The sequence below is a fragment of the Alternaria infectoria genome (genome assembly GCF_024043175.1).
Source record: "Alternaria infectoria strain BMP 0036 chromosome Unknown scaffold_13, whole genome shotgun sequence".
Lineage (NCBI taxonomy): Eukaryota > Fungi > Ascomycota > Dothideomycetes > Pleosporales > Pleosporaceae > Alternaria > Alternaria infectoria.
The window spans coordinates 597,327-616,609 of NW_026250702.1; the positions used below are offsets into that span (position 1 = coordinate 597,327).

At 53.3% G+C, this 19,283-nt stretch overlaps 5 protein-coding genes across 5 annotated transcripts; 3 read left to right on the top strand and 2 right to left on the bottom strand.

Moving 5' to 3' along the window:
• Positions 1 to 3,080: 3,080 nt before the first annotated feature.
• Positions 3,081 to 4,987, bottom strand: J4E92_007704 (uncharacterized protein; the record flags this gene model as incomplete). Its single annotated transcript, XM_051499067.1, has 4 exons — positions 3,081 to 3,219; positions 3,443 to 4,028; positions 4,155 to 4,819; positions 4,935 to 4,987. 4 exons carry the CDS (start codon positions 4,985 to 4,987, stop codon positions 3,081 to 3,083), a joined length of 1,443 nt encoding a protein of 480 aa, XP_051350802.1.
• Positions 4,988 to 5,877: 890 nt separating this feature from the next.
• On the top strand, positions 5,878 to 7,451 carry J4E92_007705 (uncharacterized protein; the record flags this gene model as incomplete). Its single annotated transcript, XM_051499068.1, has 2 exons — positions 5,878 to 6,319; positions 6,370 to 7,451. 2 exons carry the CDS (start codon positions 5,878 to 5,880, stop codon positions 7,449 to 7,451), a joined length of 1,524 nt encoding a protein of 507 aa, XP_051350803.1.
• A 290-nt stretch (positions 7,452 to 7,741) lies between these two features.
• Positions 7,742 to 9,571, top strand: J4E92_007706 (uncharacterized protein; the record flags this gene model as incomplete). The annotated part of the gene is made up of 1 exon (XM_051499069.1): positions 7,742 to 9,571. One exon carries the CDS (start codon positions 7,742 to 7,744, stop codon positions 9,569 to 9,571), a length of 1,830 nt encoding a protein of 609 aa, XP_051350804.1.
• Positions 9,572 to 9,961: 390 nt separating this feature from the next.
• Positions 9,962 to 12,079, top strand: J4E92_007707 (uncharacterized protein; the record flags this gene model as incomplete). Its single annotated transcript, XM_051499070.1, has 2 exons — positions 9,962 to 9,966; positions 9,997 to 12,079. 2 exons carry the CDS (start codon positions 9,962 to 9,964, stop codon positions 12,077 to 12,079), a joined length of 2,088 nt encoding a protein of 695 aa, XP_051350805.1.
• A 102-nt stretch (positions 12,080 to 12,181) lies between these two features.
• Positions 12,182 to 19,232, bottom strand: J4E92_007708 (uncharacterized protein; the record flags this gene model as incomplete). The annotated part of the gene is made up of 2 exons (XM_051499071.1): positions 12,182 to 13,855; positions 13,908 to 19,232. The coding sequence occupies 2 exons, from the start codon at positions 19,230 to 19,232 to the stop codon at positions 12,182 to 12,184; spliced, it is 6,999 nt and encodes a 2,332-aa protein (XP_051350806.1).
• Between the last annotated feature and the right edge of the window lie 51 nt (positions 19,233 to 19,283).

Genomic DNA, 19,283 nt, shown 5'->3' on the forward strand with positions numbered 1-19,283 from the left:
GGCCTCATGGCTATCGATGCGTTTCATGCCGTGTGCTGGCTATGCATACATGGTACGTCTATATTCGGCGCCCTGCAGACTAAGCGCATGGTCGGCACGTGGGAAGATATGGTGAGGGCTCCGTCATTCGCAGGGACTGCATTGCCGACAGTCGGACTTGCAGAAATGAGCTGAGGAGCATTGGCCAGAGAGAGTCCGTGATGCGCTCCTGCACGCCGCATGGGGGAGAGGTCAGAAGGTTGTGGCTAGAGCTCGTGCGCCGTACCGTATCCAGTGGTATAGGAAGACTACGTGCAAACCTTGATGCGTCACATCTCGTGACGAGTTGGAGATGCTGATGGGCAGAGCCAGTGCAGGACCAGGCAGTCTTGCCATGGGGGTCGCGGATCTGCTGCGCTATGCATCACATCCCCCAATAATCGATAAAGCAAGAATCCTCCGAGCAACCTCACCGCTCCATAGACGCAGGCGCACACGGCGAGGCTTCAGCGACTAGGCCGTAGACGGCAGCGCTGCCAGGCCTCACTTGGCGCCGATATTGGACGATAGCGAATTTCGGCAACTGTTTCGAAGATGACAGTGATGCACGTCGGCAGCACTAGGCTAAGGTGCCGCCAGCCGCGTGCCGCGATGAGAGAATGGACCGGAGCGCGCGATCCTGCCCAGTGCGTGCTGGCGATGGAGACGTGGGCAGAATTTTCAACTGCGGTCGCGAGATGCAGGTTCACGGGCAGAGTCGTGGTGGTTTGGAGGGGCACAGGTGGGGAGCCCGAAGGATCAATTGCGCCGCACCACCTGCAACGCGCGCCTGATTGCGGCTAGCAGCGACGTTATTTGACGTCGTGCGTATACCTGAGACAGCGACAGCTCGACTGTGCCCGAAAGCGTGCTTCATTTCCAGCCAACTCCATCGCCGGCCTCAGGTTTCGGTGAAGAGTCGAGGGCCATGGTACGCGTACGGGAAGTCACGAGGTTAGCTCCTTCCCTACGTCAATGCCCACCGCCCGCGCTCGCTTCTCCCTTGCGCACTCTAGCCCCAATACTCTCACCGTCCATGCCACCGTCCATGCAAACTTCTAGCGCGCCGCCGTCACGTCTCTACGCAGTTAGGGACCTCCAGGAGTGGCTGACATGAGGCCACTCTCTTGTTTGTAATCGCGACTGGGGCAGCTTCAGCGACACTACTAACCAACATCGTCATGACAGTCGCGAGATGCTGAAACCAGCCGTTGCTACTACCACCACGAATGGCGAGCCTAATGTCGACGTTCCCCACACGTAGCTGCCCGAACGTTGATCTTCGCCGTATCCAAGGGCGGCGCGCCGTATCAAATGCACCTCGCGTCCAGTATGACCATCTCGTCTCTGCAGTGTCGATAGAGCGGTGAATTCCGTGTGCTCCAATCTCAGCGCTCCATCCAGTGCTCAACCGAATGCGAAATCCGAACATCCGTCTCCGTGGAGCCCCATCGTCGTCAACCCCTTCCGTGCAATGCAGGCAGTGGTACCCGTGCGTCGTGGCCCGGAGCGGCAGATCGGTGCTGCGGTGTAACCATCTCTACCTGTCAGATCGCAGCTGCAATGTCACCACCGACACCCAAACACTGGAATTCTTGGGATGCAGAGCGAGCCGGTTCGCTCGCTAGACCTGTCTTACTCGTAATGGCGCCTGGCGGCTGCACGCAAGCTTACTTCAACCATCTCCAAGGGCCCTACAGACAAGCCCAACTCCAGGACACCATGTCCACTTTGCGGGCCCGTGAACGATTGCGCAAGCAAACCTGCGTCGGCCGGATCAGATGGCGTCCGAAACATCAGCATTATCATAATCTCAAGTGCCGGTCCCAAAGTAAGGCCAGCCGCCAAACTGTCACAGACGGACGGTTCGTCATGACTCTATGCTTTCGCTACCAAACTTAGGATCTATCTTTCCGTGCCTGCTAGATAATCAGCCGGCATTCTTCCATGAACCTGCATCCTGATTGTCCGCTGCTAATCTCGAACTCAATTGTCCAACTCCACAAGACCATGCCACCCACTAGCGGCCACGAACTTTTGGTGAAGACGACCCCTAGCCTGAAACATGCTTGTGGAAAATTAGAGTTTACGGGTCTACCCCAACAAGGATGCCCCACTTGCTCTAACCACACCATTTGGATCTCTCCTAGCCTCGCTAACGCTACAATTTCGCGCCCTCCCTCACCGATCACGCTTCACGATTCGCGCCAAGCGAGCCTGTTGCGCCATCAAAGGTCTCCGAAGCTTCTAGCTCTTAGACTAGAAGTGTAACATAGCGATGGCGCAACCTCTTGCTATCGAGTGATTGGTGGGGCGTGCAATTACAGTTTTCAGTCGCTATCGTTTTGGCCAAACCCGAATGCGATTGTATAGTCGTTGGGCGCGCCACGTTCCTTTCTTTTTGGCGTTTACCTGCATAAAAGACGCAATTGTGGGGTATGATTCGAGGCTGAAAGTGGCGGTACGCTGACGTTGGTGGACGAATGCGTGTAGGAAACAGGCGAGATGGGATGCGTGCCGATTTGGCTGTCAGGGATCTCTTCAGCTCTACAGGCACCCTTCACCCTCAACCATGACAGCATGGTGGACACTCAACCAAACTCTATCAACTTTGGTACACTACGCCTCGGGCACCACGGCACCACGATCTTAGCAGACAGATGAGGAGTTCGTTCAAACGTCGGAATCAATATCGCGAGGCTAACACGGGAGATACACAACCATCATCCCAGTGATTGTTACCACGCGGGGCCTAAGATGGCGCAATGCTCCGGATCTAAGATAGTATCTACAGATGCAAAGACTCCGAGATCCATCTAAGAAAAGAGAGGGTCGCACAGCTTTCCGCACACGGTAATTTGCAAGGACAGCCCATCATGGCATGCCACATTGTGCCACATCGTCCCACATTCACCGTCTCCCATCCACATACATGGCGCTAGAAAAATCCTAGAAGGGCACTGCCTATCAATCCAGGCCCATCCCGACAGTGATTCGGTGGATGCGTATCCGTCCTACACCGTCGTACGCCACATCCGCGGGTCGCCAGGATTCTCGGTTTCCTACTCCTTTTTGATGTACTTGTCAAAGATTTTCGAGATTTCTCGCGCGCTCTTCTTAGGGTATCGCTTCTGGCCACCCTTGTAGTCGACGTAGGTAACGCCGAAACGTGTCGTGTAGCCTTCGGCCCACTCAAAGTTGCTGCAGGTACACCAAGTCAGTGTCCATGACGCTTTACACGGCGTCCGCGGGACCCCAAGCCCGCAGTGTTTGAGGCTAGGAGAGAAAGAATGATCTACCCGGGAGCGAACGCGCAACCGCCATGCGGACAAATAAAGACTCCACCACTCAATGGGAAAGAAAAAAGAAACTTCTTGATGACAAGTGGGGGTCAGGGTAGACGTCAAGAAACGGGATTACTCACTCCATGAGACTCCAAGCTGAGTAGCCCCTGACATCGACACCGTCCAAGGTGTGAGCATCGGCCAAGGCTCCAATGTATCCCCTGAAGTACTCGCAACGGAACTCGTCGTCGAGCAACTTCTCAAGAGGGAGATCGTTCTCCCCCTTGAGACTGGTTCCGTTCTCCGTCACATAGAAGGTCGGGCCGCCGTACCTATCACTGAGCCACTTGATTAGCTTTCTGAAACCCAAAGGCATTGGCCTCAGCCAGACGGATTGAGTCTCTGGGCCAATCCATTCGCCCTTCTTGTTCTGGTAAAGAATGTCCATATTGCCAACATGATCTTCAGGCTCAGGCTCAGTGTCCTTGTGTCTAATATAATTGGCGCAGTAGTGGTTCATGCCATAGAAGTCATTGCTTCCCTTGACGAGAGCCGCTTCTTCCGGTGTGAAGTCGGGAAGGCGATCGCCCAGTTGCTTGCGCATCGAGTCTGGGTACTTGCCAAAGTACACTGGGTCGCCGAACCAGCATATGGCAAATTCGATCTTGCGGTCGCAGGCCTCGCGATCCTTCGGGTCTTCTGGATCCCACGGTTCTGTCCAGTCGCCTAGAAACGGCATATCAGCTTGCCATATTCATGCTCAGACGTGAGGCCGATTTTTACTACCCTGGCACGGCCTTCGATATGCGTGGTACCCACACCTTCTACGCGAGCCACGTGCTGGTCACTTACCATTGAGCGTAATCCCAATCTGGCCTCCATCCTTGGCCTTGAAGTCATCGCGGTAGGCCTTGACCGCCGCACCATGGGCAATGAGGAGCGAGTGGCCGACGATCCACGGCTCCCGCGAGCTGTCACCTTCAGCGCTCTTGGTCCGGTCACTGCAACGACCGGGAGCAAAAAGGCCGGTGCCATAGCCGAGAATAGAGCTGCACCAAGGCTCGTTGAAGGTGATCCAATATTTTACCTTCGAACCGAAAGCCTTGAAACACACCCTGGCGTAGTTCTCGTAATCCTTCACGAACTCGTCCTTGTTCAGCATGCCCCCATATCGCTTGTGCAGGTTGTCTGGGAGATCCCAATGAAACAGCGTTATCATCGGCTCGATGCCTGCGGCACGGAGATCGTCGACCAAGTTGATGTAGTACTGCAGACCTTTTTCGTTTACGGGGTCGTTGCGTCCGCCGAGCGGTATGATGCGGGACCACGAGAGCGAAAAGCGGTATGATTTTGCGCCGATATCTTTCAAGAGGGCAATGTCCTCGTCAGTGCGATGGTAGGAATCGCATGCAACATCTCCGGATTCTCCGCCAGCAATCTTGCCCGGGATGCGGCAGAACGTGTCCCAAATGGAATCGGCGCGGCCATCTTCATGCGGTGCGCCTTCGATTTGGTAACTGCGGGTTCAGAAACTCAGTATGTGACAACAATGTGGCGCCTCCCAAACCGTATATCTCGTTGGCGGGGTACAATTTGGGGAGTGGAGAAATCGGTCCTGAGAATCAGACGAACCTGGCTGTTGCGAATCCCCACAGGAAATCCTTCGGCAGATACGACTGCGACATGATGGTTTTGATTGCGGTTCAAGCAGTCTTATTGTCAGAGGTGCTTACGCTGACAATCTAGAGAAGCAGAAAGCAACCCGCAGCAACGGGACAGGTATACTTCTATATACGTGGACACAGCAAAAGGCTGCGGAGAACGTCCCGCCGTAACCGTCCTCACGCGTCGACAAGACCTTAATCGACGCGCAGTAAGACATATGAGGAACTTGGTACGGCTCCGTCGAGCTCAAGCGGGCTGGACGTCGCATTCTCCGCCTTCTCAATGGCTCCCTGGTCCAGCGACCCCGCTCATAGTCACGATCACTTGAGTGTTATAGCTTCATCCCACATGACGAAGCTACACTTTTACGTCGATTCTGCCCATGAGGGTCCTCGATGATGAAGGCGGTCAGTGGGACTGCGGCCCGTTGATTCAGCCTGCCTATTAACCTGCTAGGCGGCAGCGCGGAAGTCATCTTGGGCGCAAGGTGATGCTTGGAGGAGTGGGATGGCGGGGTATTGGGTCTGGCGGCCGTTTCCCGCGCGACCACTCCAGGGCGTCCGTCTACCAAGTCGCGCCGAAGAGCATGTTCCTCATCGCCTCATTCGCGAATCTAAGAGCTGATGACGGTCTAAGATGGAGTTGTCGGGAACGATGCTCTACATGTAGTGGTAGTTACGGGGATGGTGGACTGGCAGAGCTCAAAGAAGGCGCTATACCCAGTCGAGAAGAGCTTCCGAATGTACAGTATCTTCTCTCGACAGCTTGAGCTTCACTACACTGTCGGAACTACACTGAACGCTGGTGCAACCTCGGCGCAAGCAGCAGTATATAATGGGCGGCTTCTGGGGATGAGAAGGCCATGATACAGTATCGAATAGTCGAATAATTTCCGCACGATACCTCCGCGATGCTCTCCGCGCTCCGAACCATCCGATCTCCGACGAGACGCGCCGTCACACAATTGCGCACCGCCGCGACACAAGCCCAGAAACGCGCTGGCGATATATCTGATGCTTTCGCATCGCTCTCGGGACAGGAGTTTACGCCCCTGACGCAAGAATATGCGGACCTCAAGAGCCGGCTGATCCGTGGACACGAAGCCGAAGTGCGAGAGTCTTGGGAACGCCTCCTTCGAGATCTGCGCGAGGAAATTCCGCTGATTGTCGAGCGTGGCAGTCAGGTTATCCCAGAGATTGATTTCAAGGATATCGACAATGCGCCCGAGTCTTTCAGCAGTGAGCTGCGGAAGAGAGGTGTCGCCGTCATCCGGAATGTGGTACCAGAGCAGGAAGCGCTGCAATGGAAGGAGGACTTGAGAGAGTACATTCGCCAGAATCCTCAGACAAAAGGTACATCTGGGCGCATCCCGGAAATATACGCATAACTAACCATTCTGCAGCCTTCCCCGCCGACAACCCCCAAGTCTTCGAACTATACTGGTCGCGCACCCAGCTCCTCGCCCGCGGTAACCCGAATCTCCTCAAGACGCAATCCTTCCTCATGTCCTACTGGCACAGCCTCAACCCACACATCCCGCTCTCCACAAAACACCCCATAAGCTACGCCGACCGCCTGCGCATGCGCCTCCCCGGCGACGCCAAATTCGCACTAGGCCCACATGTCGACGGCGGCAGCGTAGAACGCTGGGACGAAGAAGGCTACGGGCTAGGCAAAGTCTACGACTCTGTATGGAAAGGGCGATGGGAAGACTTCGACCCCTGGGAAGCTAGTTGTCGTCTGCCCGTTATTTCGGACTTGCACCAGGGTGTAGGAGCATGCAGCGCGTTTCGCATGTTCCAAGGCTGGCTCTCGCTGTCTACAACGGGTCCGTTTGAAGGCACACTCCTCGTCAACCCACTGTTGGCAAAAGCAACAGCATACTACCTCCTCCGCCCCTTCTTCTCTCCCAAACGCGGCGTCGAGCCTGGCGCGCAAACACCCTCTTCCTCCTCCACTACAAACACCGCCGATTTCCTCGCCTCAGACAACTGGGAAATGAATAGCAGACAAAACGCGTGGGTCCATGGTGCGACACCGGGTCGCGGCCAGGAACTGTCACATTTGCTGCATCCGCATCTCAATTTACAAGAATCGATGATTCATATGCCGACGGTCAGGCCGGGTGACTATGTAGCCTGGCACTGCGATACCATCCACAGCGTTGATAAGACGCATGCTGGATCCTCTGACTCCAGCGTCCTTTATATCCCTGCTTGCCCCATGACGGAGGATAATGCCAATTACCTTGTTCGTCAGCGCGAGACGTTTCTTGCTGGTACTCCGAGCCCGGATTTTGGTGGTGGGGTGGGTGAGAGTGAGCATGTTGGGCGTATCACAGCTGAGGATATGGAGGAGTTGGTTGGAGAGGAGGGGAGACGGGCGATGGGTTTGCAAGAGTGGGATAGTGATGCTGAGGGGTTGGGCCCGGGGGAGAGGGTTATTCTGGATCGGGCGAATAAGATTTTGGGGTTTTATGATTAGGTATCGTGCGGGCTTGCTATGAGGAGCTGATGGCCTCGAGTATCGAGGGCTCATGCCTATTGTCGTACACGATACTGCTCTGCACTCGACACGATATTTTATTGAATTACGCTACTTTCATCACCGTCAGTCTGTGCGGTCCTTCCGTTGTCAGAGCAGGAGCCTAGTTCGCCCCCTACGCGCCTGCTTTCAAAGAATATATATTGTTCTCGACTTACTCACTTTCGATTGTCGCTCCACCCTACCGACTACACTGGCAATAGCGCGACTTATACACCACTATCGCCATCATGCGGAATTCGCAAATACGTACCTCGTCCCCAACCAACCCATCTGCGATTTCGTTCCTTACAAAGTTCCCTCCCGAGATTCGCAATTGCGTGTATGAATTGCTGTTCAAGCGAGAAGATCCGGTCTTGCTTCATAACGCGGATGTTTACCATGCGTCACATCCTTTCCGTGGGGCTCTCGAGGATTACTACAGCGAATACGAAGACGGAGTCGGGAAAGACGAGGCATTCCGACACGACTTTCATGAGGGGCTCGCTCTGCTATCGTCTTGCCGCCAGATACACGACGAAGCTTCTGGGGTTCTATACGGCGGAAACACGTTCATTTTCTCAAGACTGTTTGACGAAGAGGATTGTGACGAGTTGAACAGCCATGAAGAATACTCCCAGGTCGACTACGCGGCGAAGTGGCTGAACGACATCGAAACGCAATTCAACCGCCTCAAGAAGGTTGTCATTGATGTAAATGCGACCTGTTGTGAAGGTTTATGTGCGAACAGCGATGTGTTCGAATTCTTGCCTCTATTACGTTTTGTGTGGAAGAACCCGGACTCCCTCAAGATAATCTCGTTCGGAAGTGCTAGCGGAGCACTATGTACGCACGAGCCTACGATTGAAGCGGCCGATAGAGATGGAGAACCATGGGTTGATAGAGCGCGCATGTTCAATAACTTGCTTACTGCCTTCGCAGTACACGACGTTCTCGACATACGCAAGTACGCGTTCTCTAACCATCTCATGTCTGAGATCAGAATACTCCAATTTCCGGAACGGGAATTGGGGGGTGCCGTGGGCATGAGAGATGGAAGTGGGACAAATTTGAGGAAAGTCCTTGTATCAGACGAAGGCAAAACCCTCCGATGGAAGCCGCGGAGGAAGCGCCGCCCATTTCAAGACCTAGCAGTAGACACACGAAAACGGATAGCAGGATTTGTACTGCGCCACCCAGACGAAATCGTAATCGACTTGAACACACATACTGTACGGGGCCTTGACTTCGGTATCGCTCGAACAGGCCTAGTTCCCCGGCGCACCCTAGGGGAGCTTGTATCACGTCTGAACCGAATCAGCATAAAGATGACCAGCAAGAAGCCCGTTACAGATTTTGACGGCTTCAAAAAGTTGGACGATCTCCTGTCCAAGAGATCCAATCATCCTACGGTCCTGGGAGCGATGTTAAGTTCCTGGCCAGAGCCCCATGCACAGACCCTTGTATTGGAAATTGCTCCCGCCGAAGTGACCGCCCTCAGCACTGTCCGTATTGACATCAAAGATTTGATTACTCTACTACGCGACGGATATCCCCACCGTGTTTCCACCATCTGCATAACGCTCACTCCGCCTTCCCACACCGGGGCACCGCAACAAAGCACTACTGTCTCAACAGAGAAATTATTGAGACAGACGTTCTTACTCCTATCCGACTACATACTTCAAGCAGAAGAGGAACTATCTGAGTCTCCTGGTATCAACACCGTGAAAGCTCTTCTCGAAGAACTGGACCCCTTCCCTGAACTCTGGATGGACGGCTACGGCAATCTTCTTCACGCCTCAACTGCCAATGGGGACGCTCCATTAAAGTTTGCCTATGGTAAGCTCGGCATCAAGGAATTAGGTGTCTTTGGGTACAGCAGAGCTACTAACATGGACTGGATGTATGAAGCGTTTACTTCTAACGGGGCAGATGACGACATTACGTGGGACCATGTTATCCGCGTGTGGCGAAGGCTCAGGAGTACATTTCATTGGGATTGGGATATCAGGACTGTACCGCCGGGGTTGAAGAAGTTGACGTCCGACATTGGACGGTCCGGCATTGGATGGAGATAGTAGCAGCATAGTGGGAAGTGTTCAGCGGGATGACTACGTATCTCTATCGATGCGCTGTCTTGTATCCTTGTGTATACCATAATGGGAACGAAAAATTAGCTAACTATCCGTATGGGTGTACGCATGCAGGGCTATGACGTATTTTCTTTGTTACGTTTCATCAGACTACACTTGGTAGAGCGACTGCTAGATTAGCCGAATCCTTACGGCCGCTTCTACAGACCGTGGAGGACAAAGGAAAGCAGGTACGCGTGCATAGTCTGGCTGCTTGAAGGGTCGCGTGACTCCTTGCAGGAATGTCAATCTTTAACTTCAAAGTCGCGCCTTCCATTAGCACCACATCTGCTTGTGTCTTCGCATTTGTCCGATACCTTTGCGAACCGAAGTAAAATGGAGTCTTGCTACGTATTCCGCACCTGGACCAGAGAAACCCTCACTATAGCCTGCGCAATCGGCTTGGTAGCCTCCATCGCAGGCATTCTGGCAGTATACGACGGCAAACCCGTACCGGACTGGGGCAGCGACCTCAATCTCAACGCTCTCATCGCGCTTTTATCAACAGTCCTACGGGCTCTGCTAGTCGTCACCGTCGCGCAGATCATATCGCAGAGAAAATGGGACTGGTTCAACGTCACGAGTGCCCGCCCACTGTCAGATATCCAGCGATTCGACTACGGGAGCCGCGGGGCTTATGGGGCGTTGCTTCTCATTCCAACTGTTTTTCTCAAGGACTTTGTTACACTGGCTGCTGCGGTCGTGTTGCTGCTGTCGTTCTTGGTGGGACCTTTTGCTCAGCAGGCTAATGGTGCGGCGCCGTGCTCATTTCCTAGCGCTACGCTCAATGCATCACTTCCCTTCGCGCACACGGTACCTGGGAGTGGTGGCTACATCCCTTTTACAGGTGGTTCAGACGGAGGCCCCACAACCGACCTTGTCGCCGCAATTCTGTCCAGTGTCGTATCGCCCTACGGCATTGAGAACAAGATTCGCACAAGTTGCCCCACGGGAAATTGTACGTTTAGTAACCTGGGTCCAAGACCTGAACTGGAAAAGGCCTTCTTCGACTCTAATCAGAGCATGCATTCGACAGTTGGAGTGTGCAACACGTGCACGAACGTGGCGTCTCTAGTGACGAGCGAGATCGAGAGTACAGAGTGGAGTAACAACACTGTCCACTCTCTGCCAAGCGGCTTGAACCTATCAGTAGGAGCAAGCCATTTCGAAGTCTCGATCATGAAGCCAACTCCCGACCTCACATGGATGGGCAGTCTCCTAACCGACAGCGTCAGAGAAGCATCCAGATGGGCATACGTCAACGCGACCCTCCTCAACATCGGCAGTACCCCCATCACCGCCTCAGTATGCAGCCTGTACCCATGCACACGCACCTATAAATCCATAATCAAAGACTCCGAGCTCCACGAATGGGAAGCCCCCTCCTCAGCCATGCGCCTCCAAATCGGCGGCGCCCACCACGAAGAACTCGACCTACCCACTTACAAAAACAGCCTCTCCAACACGGAATACGAATACACAACAAGACGAGAGCCGTGCCGAGTAGGCCCCTGGACGCTATACAAAGGCGGTTTCATCCCCGAAGGCACCGCAACAGCGGAATTACAACTCTTCGATTTCACGCACGAGAAATACGCGTTTGAGAATATGACATGGCCGGAACAGTGTATATACCGGCAACCAGCCGAATTCGTCAAAGCGGTCGCTATGGTTATGAACGACGATATTTTCGATGGGTATTGCCAGTCGTATAAGACGTTCGATTGCTTCAAGAACTGCAAGAACAGCGAGTTTTGCCAGTTGGAAAGTCAGTCTAATCTGGCGCATATAGGCGTTAATGCTGTACTGCGGCCGCTGGTAGAAGCAGAGGGCAGCTCGACCCATGCTAACGTCACGAAACTTTTCGATGCCGTGGCGAATGCCATGACCAATCGTTTCCGGTTCCAGTACGGTAGCGCTACAGCGTGGGATTTCAGCTACGGCGCGCAGGACCTGCCGTTGGATGTGGTGTATGGGCTCGCGTGGGAGACCAAAGCGTGTGTGGAAATGAGGTTGAAATGGCTTCTTTTCCCTATCTGTCTTACCGTCGCTACATGCGTTCTCTCCGTTTGGGTCAATGTTACGAACTGGAGAAGGCGGCATAGCGTTCCTATCTGGAAAGATAGTATTCTGCCGCTGGTGTTCTACGGACAGAGTATCAAACCGCAAGACGATACTCCGTTGTCGCCTCAGCGATTTGGATTTGGCAGAGAGGCGGGTGGAGACAGGGCAGAAGGGCTCATGGAAGCGAGTAAAATGGCTGCGGCTAGTCGCGATATCATGGTGACTTTCCAGTGGCCTGATAGCCCACGAACGGACAAGTTTGAGGACAAACGTGGCCAGGGTGTGAGTTCGGCTGCGGCTTTGGCGAAGGAGTGTAATGTCGCAAGTGTTCCGTTGAGGAGAATAGATATTTGGGGCAATATTGTTGTGAATGGTCGGAGGAACAATTGATAAGAAATGGTATTTTCTTATGTTGCTTTTAGACAGCAACGAGAGAAATGAACTGTTCGATTGACTTCTCCCCTCTGCCATCTATAACCCATCCATCCTCTCTTAGCGACAATACGCATCAATCTGGGCGTCAGACAGCGTATGGCTCCCACCCGCACATCTATACCCGCTATGTTGCTTGATCCACATGTACCCCATCGGACATGGTCCCATTGCCTTCAGCTTCTTCTGCCTCTCCATCTCTTTTTGTCGCGCCTTCTCAACGGCTGCCAGTTCCTCATCACGGCGTCGCCTCTCCAGTTCCGCAGCGATACGCGCTTGCTCTCGGACACGCCGCTCCTCCTCGTCGGCAGCAGCCTTCTCGGCACGGATGAATTCCTTGATCTGCTCTTCGTACTGTCGCTTCTCTTCTTGGAGTTTGCGGTATTCGTTTTCTTTGGCTACCATGGCGTGCTTGTCGCGCTCGAGCTGCTCCCATACTTCGTCGGAAACGCCTGCGTCGCGCTTGACTTTGAAGATGGAAGCGAACGGGTCTTCAGGCTCTGTTGCGGGCTCAGTCTTCTTTTCCGTTGACTTCTTTTCGTCTTCCGGTTTGTCCGTATTGGTGCCGGCTGTTGGTGGTGGGGCTGCGGTATTTGTCGAGGTGTTTGAGCCTTGCGCACTGGGTGGCGTCGGGTTCTGCGTCTGTGGTGGGGGCATGGGGCGGTTGGGCATTCGCTTTCCTGACCGGCTCGTGCCTGCTGCGGCATGCCGCCGTGAACGTTCGTCTATCATGTCTTCCACAGTACGAATGATAATAGGTTCAGTGAGTACGAGGATAGTGATGGGAGGCACGGCCGTAGAGATGAGTGCTTGAAACATGCTCTTCGCGAGCGATTTAACGTCGCGAGCGTTGCCCCATGACTCCAGGACCGATAGCCTGCCAAAGAGGTCCAGTAGCTGCTGCCGTAGTTGCGATGATGGCGGATCGATGATCGAGAGATCGAGTGGCGCTTTCTTCTTCTTCTGCAGATCCGATAGTACTTTGACAAGGAGCTTCAGACATGTTTCTGGGTCGATATGCTTGAACATGACTGTTTCGGGAAAGCGACTGGTGAGCCCAGGGTTCATGCTCATCAGTCGGTCAATATCCTTATCGTAGCCAGCCAGAATGACGACGAGCTTCTGCGCATACTTGGGTTTGGTGAGGCAGTCGACTATCTCATCCATTGCTTCAGTCGCGAAATGGCCTTCCGCAAGACGATAGGCTTCATCGATAAAAAGAACTTTTCCCAGGGCTTTCTCCATGAGTTTCTGAACCTTCGGCCCAGTATGACCAATGTACTGGCCGATCAGGTCGGTAGCGGAGCATTCTTCCACTTTCGCCTGGCTGAGGAAGCCCATGTCGTAGAATATCTTGCCCATCTTTGCAGCCGTAGTAGTCTTGCCGGTACCTGGCGGCCCCTTGAAGAGGAAATTGAAAGGTATCTGCTCTCGAGGGTCCAATCCGAGAGCTTTCATATTGGCAGCTGTGGTTTGGTAACCCTGGAACTGCTTGATCAGATCCTCGCACCCTACGACATCTTGGAATAGAGCCGAAACTTCAGTGGCTGCACGAGTACCGCGGTCAAAATCAGGATCAAAGTCGACAGCTTCGAAAGTGCCAAATTGCTTGACTTTGCCCGAGGATATGTGCTTCTGATGTAACGCCTTCGCGCGATCCAGGAGGATATCGACCTCGCCTGCGTTGCCGAAGTTTGGGCGATTGCGCGCGCGTTGAATGACCTCCATGGCGACCTAGATTGAAACGTGTCAGTGGTAATGCACCAAAATTGATATGCCATCTTACCTTCTTGGCTTGGTCTTTCGCATCAAACCCAATGCCCTTGAGCTTGAAGTCAAAGATCTGACGAATCTCAAAGTCATTGAAGTCCTCAAACACAAACGCAGATTCCAACGGGAACCGCCTCGCAAGGCCGGGATTGACATCTCGAAACATGTCTTCCATTTGGTCCTTGTATCCTAGCAGCAACACACATCGGTCTTCGCCTGCGGTGCTCTGAACTTCGGCAACGATGGTGTCAATGACTGCGGCTTTGAAAGGGTCGCCGCCGTTGGATCCGCTAGCTTTGGCAAGCATATAAGCCTCATCGATGATGAGAACTTTACCGACTGTGGAAGCCAGAATGGCTTTGGTGTTGGCTTCTGAGCCTCCTATGACGTTCCCGACGAAGTCTGCTGGGTTCTTTACGATGACCTCGCCAAGCGAAAGAAGTCCAATGTCGGCCAGAACGCGACCGTAGAGTTTGGCTACGGTGGTCTTTCCAGTTCCTGGGGAACCGACGAAGCAACGGTTTAGTGAATACTGGATAATGGGCTTCTCCTTCAGCTCGAGCTGGTAGTTGGTTTGTATACCGTCGAGAAGTACTCGTACCGACTCTTTGACTGAGGCCAAGCCCGTGAGCTTCTGCAGCTTTGACCAGGCAGCATTATTCTTGAGAACTGACGAAGGCTCCGGACCAATCAGATCCTCCTTGGTAAGGAGATAGTCATCCGGCATCGTGCCGGCTTTTCTTGCTTTGCGCAGTCGCTTGGCCTGGCGTTCGGTAATCTGTGCGATCTTGTTTTGGACTTCGCGGGCGTTACCGAAGCCATCACGGCCTCGACCACGACCAATGCGCCGCGCAACGATACGTACGTAAAGGCCTTTCATGCCGTCTTCAATCTTCATGCGTCCGGAGTACTTCTTGTCAATGTACTGGCAGAAGATTTGTTGTAGCTCGCGGTCTTCGTAGTCCTGGAACTCCATTCGGATTGGTATGCGGCTCGGAATGCCAGGGTTGTGGGAGAAGAAGGCTTCCATCTGCTTGTGGTAGCCTGCGAGAACAAAAACGACCTTGCCTGTCAAGTTCTCCATTTCTGCAAGCAGGTAGTCGAGCACCGCTTTGCCGCCGGGGCTGTTTCCAGATACCAGTTGATACGCTTCATCGATGAAGAATACACCACCTCCTGCTTGGAGTATGTCATCAATGTGGGTCTTGCAAGCGGATACGCCGTCATTTGCAAGAGCTGATCCAGAACTCTCAATGAAGTGGCCACCAGGCAAAGCTCCTACCTCGACTAGGAACTTGGCGTAGTGCCTAGCCACAGTCGTCTTTCCTGTCCCAGGATTGCCTAGCAGGGCAGCACCGAAACGCTCCCCTTTAAGTGATACACCCTGACGTACGACCGTATCGACTTTGGCCTTGATCGCGAGGAACTGCTGCTTGACGGATTCAAGCCCTATCATAGGTACTAGAGAGTCGAGAGCTTCGTTTTCTGCACCCTCAAATTTCTTCTGACATTCCCACTCATCTCTGGCTTCACTCTTGTCCCAATCAGGCTGGTCCTCGTCCGAATCCGACGACGTGGATTCGTCATTGGTCGGGGTATCGTTACGGTGATCAGTCGTTGTACTTGGCGCTGGTTTATCGCTTTGTTGTTTGGCAGTATCGGATGGTGGAACCGTCGTAGTAGTAGATGTCGAAGGTGCTGGCACTGGAGCGTTTTTGGATTTCTTGACCCTCTCCTGCAGGTTGCGAAGATCTTGTTTCTTCTGCTCCAGCGCTTGCTGGCGGTCTCTTTCCTCGGCCTGCTCTTTCAGAAGGCGCTTCTGGTGCTCGATTTCTTCCTCAATCTCGACTAAACGAGCGGCATATGCACGTTGTTTGGCCTCTCGTTGTTCGTCTAGCTCGTGGTCGCGTTGCCGCTTCTTTTCCTTGGCTCGCACTTCGGCTTCACATTTCCGACAGTGCGCTGGCGCCTTGTCATGGCACTTTCGAGTGGTCTTGTGCTTACTAGGGCATGTTGAGGAGATGATGACATTGCAATCCATTCGTGAATGGTCTTGCAACTGATGACATTGACGGGGACAAGCATGCAGTCCGCAGTTGAGTAGTTTGCCACATGGTTCAGAGCAGCCGCCGTCTGGACACACCGTATCGAATTGTTCTTTCTCGGTTAGAAGCGCGGTCTTTTCGGGATGCTGCTCGCATTTGACAGGAAAGCCGTCGTAGACATGGCCGTCTCGCTTCAGCTGGTCCATAAGCGGTACCCATACTTCCTTGCCTTTGCGACTGTTCATGAAAGTGTCTGCGTTGCCGATCATGATCAAACCGTTTCGCGCTCGTGATAGCAACACGTTGACTCGTTGAGGAGACGACATGAAGCCGATATCCCCAGCATCGTTACTGCGTGTGAGACATGCGATTACGATATCGCTTTCTTCACCTTGATAGTTGTCGATAGTTGAAATGCGAAGCTTGCGTTTGGAGATGTTCGCGCCAGCCGGCGTCATCAGACCCGCTTTGATGAGCTCATAGGAATCCAGATCGTTTAAAATGGGATCATTGTCCTTAGACAAAGTGTTCATCAACAGGTATAGTTGACCCAGGTAAGGTGTCAGCACCACAATGTCTTCCGTACCGTAGCCCTGCTGACCAAGGTACCGCACGCATTTCAGCACCATCTCAGCCTCGTACAAGTTTTCCTTGCTGGACTTAGCACCTCCATCGCGGCCGTCGGCAATCTGTACCGCGTTGAGCTCAGGGCGCGAATGTGACACGAATATAACGTTGCTTTGAAGACCACGTAAGTTCGGTCGACCTTGAGTCTTCTCTGCATCTTCCAATTCCGGATATGTGAGCGACCGAACGAGGGACGAGATCTCAGGGCGCATACGATGCTGCTTGCTGAGCGTGGTATGTGGAACTCCGCTGAGCACGAGACGTTCGAACAGAGAGACATTGAGATCGTAGCCATCTCCTTTTTCTGCAGTCAAGGCATAGTTGTTGACTTTTGGCCGCAGCTGTTTGTGATCGCCGATCAGGATGAGCTGCTTCGTGGTTGGGGTTAGAGCTGTAAGCACATGACTCTCCAGGATCTCTCCAGCTTCTTCCACCAGAACAATGCCTGGTGAGGCCTTGCGGATCTCTTCGGTGTACATAGCAGCTGCTGTGGTAGTGCATCCGATGATGCGTCTCTGACTGAGCACGTGAAAACTCTTCTCGCGAAATAGTCGAACGACCTGGGCACAGCATTTGTTGTACTTGTTGGCAAGTGTGCTTATTTCGGTGACCCGCTCTTCAAGTATCGTCTTGTTCCACTGCGCCTGAAGTCCAAGACGGATCTGCGGCGGAACATTCCAAACGTGTGGATATGTTTGCATCGCATGACCAAGGAAGATGCCAGCGTCTTCTCCATTGACCCATCTCTTGACTAGGTAGTACTTGTCGATGCGTTTATTCTTTTTCCCCATAACTGTCATACCATCTTTATTGTCGGGCACAACAAACGCATCGAAGTATTCTGAATCATCCGAGAACTCTAAGTAGTCTAGGAGCATCTGCTCATTGAGCCGCATAGACGTAAAATATGTCATCCTCCTGACTAGTGCGTCATGGTAAGATTCCGCTTCTGACTTTTGGTCTTGAATCATGGTCCATGTTTGTCCCGTCATCTTGTAGTTATTTGGTTGTTCTCTGATGGTCAGTGCGCGAGTGTTGGCATTCGACTTTGATCCCAGCCGCACGATCGAACTAGCAGGGATACCGGCCTTTTGGATATCTTCCAGGAATTGATCCAGAGCATGATTCGTGTAAGTGAGAATGAGCATCGTCTCATTGGTACGATCGTGCAATATCTTTGCGATGAGTGCTCCGATGAAACTTTTGCCTGTACCTGGTGGGCCTTGGATCAGACTGACTCTCTTTACTAGACCAGTCAGCAGTGACTCTGCTTGGGCCTGGTCGAGCTTGATTGGATGAGTGCTTCCGATGATGTCTTGAAGGTCCTCTTCCCAGTGGTCGCGAATGGCGTTGACAGTCTTTGTCGGTTGGATGCCGGACGGGGTTTCCGCGGAGTCTGGCGTAAGACTGAGGAGCTGGTCTTCCAGTGGCAGTTCAGTCAGGTCCTGAAGACATTTCAGGACAGGCTCATACGCAAATACAGCAGTATCTACCTGCACAAAGCAAAGGTCAAATTGGAGCTTGCATGCCATCAGCACTTTGCCAAACGAGCTGGCGTCGGCCACTCGCAGCACTACAACAGCAGGTTGCTTCGCAAGGAGATCTTCATCACGGTCCACAGTTGCAAACGCAACAATCTTACCGTTGCTGATGAGACAGCCCAGTGACTGATGCTTCAGGACGTTCTTGTTGTCGGCGAGGAACTTCTTGCGGTTCGCGGGTTTGACGTTGCGCAGCTGAGGAACGTCGTCTGGACAAAGAAGCTGCAGCGAGCAAGGCTTGGGTTTCGCCTCTGGTCCGCAGTCGATACCGGCATATTGCAGGTGTTCGAGAACCACTTTACGTCGACCTTTCTTCTGACCACTGGCAATCTGGAAGTCGTTACGTAGCTCCCCAAGAAGATCCTCGCGGAGTAAGCGAAATTGGTTGTCAACATGGGTAAGACCACGGCTCTCCGGGGTGACAGAGACGATGGAATCAGCGCGTCTGTAGAATGGATGCTCGGAAGATGCGAATTCGTCTGGCGTCGGTAAGAGCTTGATCTTGTGGATTTGCGCGAAGTCGTTGTCGTGTCGCCCACCTGGGCCGTCGACAGTCTGGTCGGATGTGCTGTCGAGGACATGCTTGATCTTATGCCCAATGTTGCGGATATCTAGCGAGTCTGAATCGATGAAAGATGCATTCTTAGTGACGCGTTCTGCGACATCTCGCACATCTGGAATGTCCTCAGAGCGACTGTATAGCAGCTCGAGTAGCAGCCACGCGAACGCGCGAGTGCCATCGCTGGAAAGCACGTGACCATCATGCGCGTTCACAAGGGTGTTCCAGAATGTAGGAGGCTGGACAATCTGTTCGAGGACGCGCTGAAGAAATTGGCCGCCGTAGAGTTGCTTGACAGGGGGCTGGGCCAGATGAGTGATGACGGCGGTTGCCCACCCGTTGAGGAACGCGCTATCCCCGGTGGTGCGGAAGGCAACGCCGACGGCCGCTAGCCCTGCCGAAGACGCGATCAGACACTCAACACACTTCGACGCGTCTTCTTGAGCACACAACGCCTCCAAAAATCGATTACTGTCGCCCGCCGTCTTGATTTCGCGACGACCATGGATGATAGCGTTGAAGAGCTTCGTCAGCCCTGCGGCACGCTTCGCGGCGTCCTGGTCCGCCATGGATGAGGTTTGTATCGTGTAAGGTATCAACTGTTGAGAAAAGATTTATCA